Below are 2,508 nucleotides of genomic sequence, written 5' to 3'. Positions count from 1 at the left end.
CCTGCAGAACCGCACCATCTCCAGCCCCCAGAGCCACATCAGCGTCCCCGTGGTGCTCATCCTCTGCTTCACCATCTTCATCATCCTGGAGAACCTCCTGGTGCTTGTGGCCGTTATCTCCCGCATTTGCCACAGCCGCCGCTGGGTCTACGTGTGCATCGCCAACATCACGCTCAGCGACCTCCTCACCGGCGCCGCCTACCTGGTGAACATCTGCATGTCGGGCAGCCAGACGTTCCGCCTCTCCCCGGCCCTGTGGCTCTTCAGGGAAGGGATGCTTTTCGTGGCCCTTGCAGCGTCCATCTTCAGTCTGCTGCTGATCGCCGTGGAGCGTTACACCACCATGATGAAGCCCTTGCCTCAGAAATCCGCCAGCAAGACCTACTGCAGGATCTACGGGCTGGTGGCGCTCTGCTGGGTTTTGGCGCTGGTGATCGGCTTCCTCCCCCTGCTGGGATGGAACTGTGTGTGCAGCCTGGACGATTGCTCCACCCTCCTCCCCCTCTACTCCAAAACCTACATCTTCTTCTCCCTCATCATCTTCTTCCTCATCCTGCTGGCTATCGGCGTGCTGTACGGTGCCATCTACTGCCACGTTCACAAGAGCGCACGTCTGGGCCCTCAGCGCAGTCGCAAACGCTCCATGGGTCTACTTAAAACTGTCATGACCATTGTGGGGGTGTTTATGGTGTGCTGGGGGCCTCTGTTTATGCTGTTACTGGTGGATTTCTTCTGTGCATCCCACCAGTGTGCGATTCTGTTCAGTGCTGACTTTTTCATCTCCCTGGCGGTCTTCAATTCAGGCCTGAACCCCATTATCTACGCCCTGGGCAGCACTGATATGAGGAAGGACATCGCCAAGCTGCTGTGCTGCTGCTGCCTGAAGGTCGGCATCTGTCGCCCGGACACTTTCACCTCCAAGGAGACCAGCAGCACCTCGGAGAGCCGGAGGGACAGTCTGAGGAACAGTTTTAACAAAATCAGAAATTTGAGCGTGGTCTCGCCGCCATCGACGCCCAACAAGCCTCGCAGAACACCCAAAAAATATCGGCTGAGCTCCACCACCAGCTGCCTGTCAGTTTCAAGTGGTTAAAACCACAAAGTGCTCCCCTCCCAAACAACAAGGCCTGTGTGCAGTGTGCGCTGATACACATCTAACCGTTTCCTCCCAGTTCTGGTCTGACTGTTCAGTGCTCCGCCTGCAGGTTCTTGCACCATTGATAACACACTGTCAGAAGGCCTGTTTTAAATGGGTGTACTTGAGTTTGCAATGATAAGCAGTTTTTTTTTGCATGATCAGATATTTCTTTTTCCCATGCATACTCAAAAACTGTCCTCTTCACCTGCAGACAAAGTACTTTCATAAACACACAGACCTTCACCAGAGATTTTTACCAAATAAGAGGAGAGACCATCTTAAAAACATGGATAGAAACAAGTGTTTCAATCTCTCAGTTGCAATCAAATCTCATCAAATCATATCTTACGGGTTTATATAACTTAATATGCAAAACCGACAGAGAAGTGGACCATGTGCAGGAATCTGTTGTTGTGCATGGTCGACCCTTGTTCTTCTCCTATGCACCAATAAACTCACCTTTTAGACCAATGTGGACTTCATTTGCAGAAAAAGCAAATTAGGGAATTTAAAGGGACTTAATTGCCAGCAAACACCCACCGCACAATTTTTCACTTTTATAGGAACCTCTTAGATAAACACAGGAAGAAGCTAACCCAGGTGGTTAACCAGACCAGAAAACAACAACTCCGGAACCTATATATAACCAACATCTTATAATGACACCTTCACTTATTATTCCAGCTGCTGCCACAAGTCACATGTGTCCTGCTGTGGCCGTCTTTTTTAAACCCACAACGTTCACAAGCAATGTTTAAAATGTCATTTTGAGTGTTTGATCTGTATTTTTCACTCTGTTTTGAATTCAATTGTATGTGAGGTAATGGACAATATAGTTCTCTAATGTTGTGTTGTATATTTGCAGAAGTTCTTCTCATTGATGCATTCATTCAAATGCATGTCATGCTCTGATGTTCCACTGCGAACCAAAAAAAAAAGTATATTTTTTTATATGAAGGAAGATCCAGTTAAGCATGGAAATATATTTGATAAAAGAAAAATATGTAAAAGACTTGAGTGTATTGTAAAATGTTCTGTAAGCGGATTGTTTAACTGTATGATTGAAATGTGAATAAAGTTTATTTTGCCTTATACAATATACTGCATGCTTTTTTCCAGTATATTCCCTGCGATTTCCTCTGGAGGGAGACACATCACGAAGTCTTGACTGAGGAGGGATCAGATTTTACAAAACACTTCACCATCCTGAAAATACATCGCAGTTACCTGAACACAAATAGTTTCCTAAATATATTAGGACATTAAATGACATATTTAAACCTCTCAAAAACAAGACATTTGTTCTCTCATTATGCAAGCTTTGCAAAACACTCATGTCACTCCTCAACAGGCCTTTTTTTAGGCTGCCC

The 2,508-nt window shown here is 46.2% G+C and overlaps 1 protein-coding gene across 1 annotated transcript in view; it reads left to right on the top strand.

Annotated features, from left to right (window-relative positions):
• s1pr4 (sphingosine-1-phosphate receptor 4) overlaps positions 1-2,237 on the top strand; it is a 3,332-nt gene extending 1,095 nt beyond the window's left edge. Inside the window, exon 2 of the mRNA XM_034149773.1 lies at positions 1-2,237. This exon is cut by the window's left edge and continues 267 nt beyond it. Within this exon, the coding sequence (XP_034005664.1) occupies positions 1-1,093 (1,093 nt within the window). The 3' untranslated portion in view covers positions 1,094-2,237.
• The last annotated feature ends 271 nt before the right edge of the window (positions 2,238-2,508 follow it).

The sequence above is a fragment of the Trematomus bernacchii genome, unplaced genomic scaffold (genome assembly GCF_902827165.1).
Source record: "Trematomus bernacchii unplaced genomic scaffold, fTreBer1.1, whole genome shotgun sequence".
NCBI classification, from domain to species: Eukaryota; Metazoa; Chordata; class Actinopteri; order Perciformes; family Nototheniidae; genus Trematomus; species Trematomus bernacchii.
The sequence above is the reverse complement of the archived record's forward strand: the minus strand, read 5'-3'. Positions and strand labels throughout refer to the sequence as shown.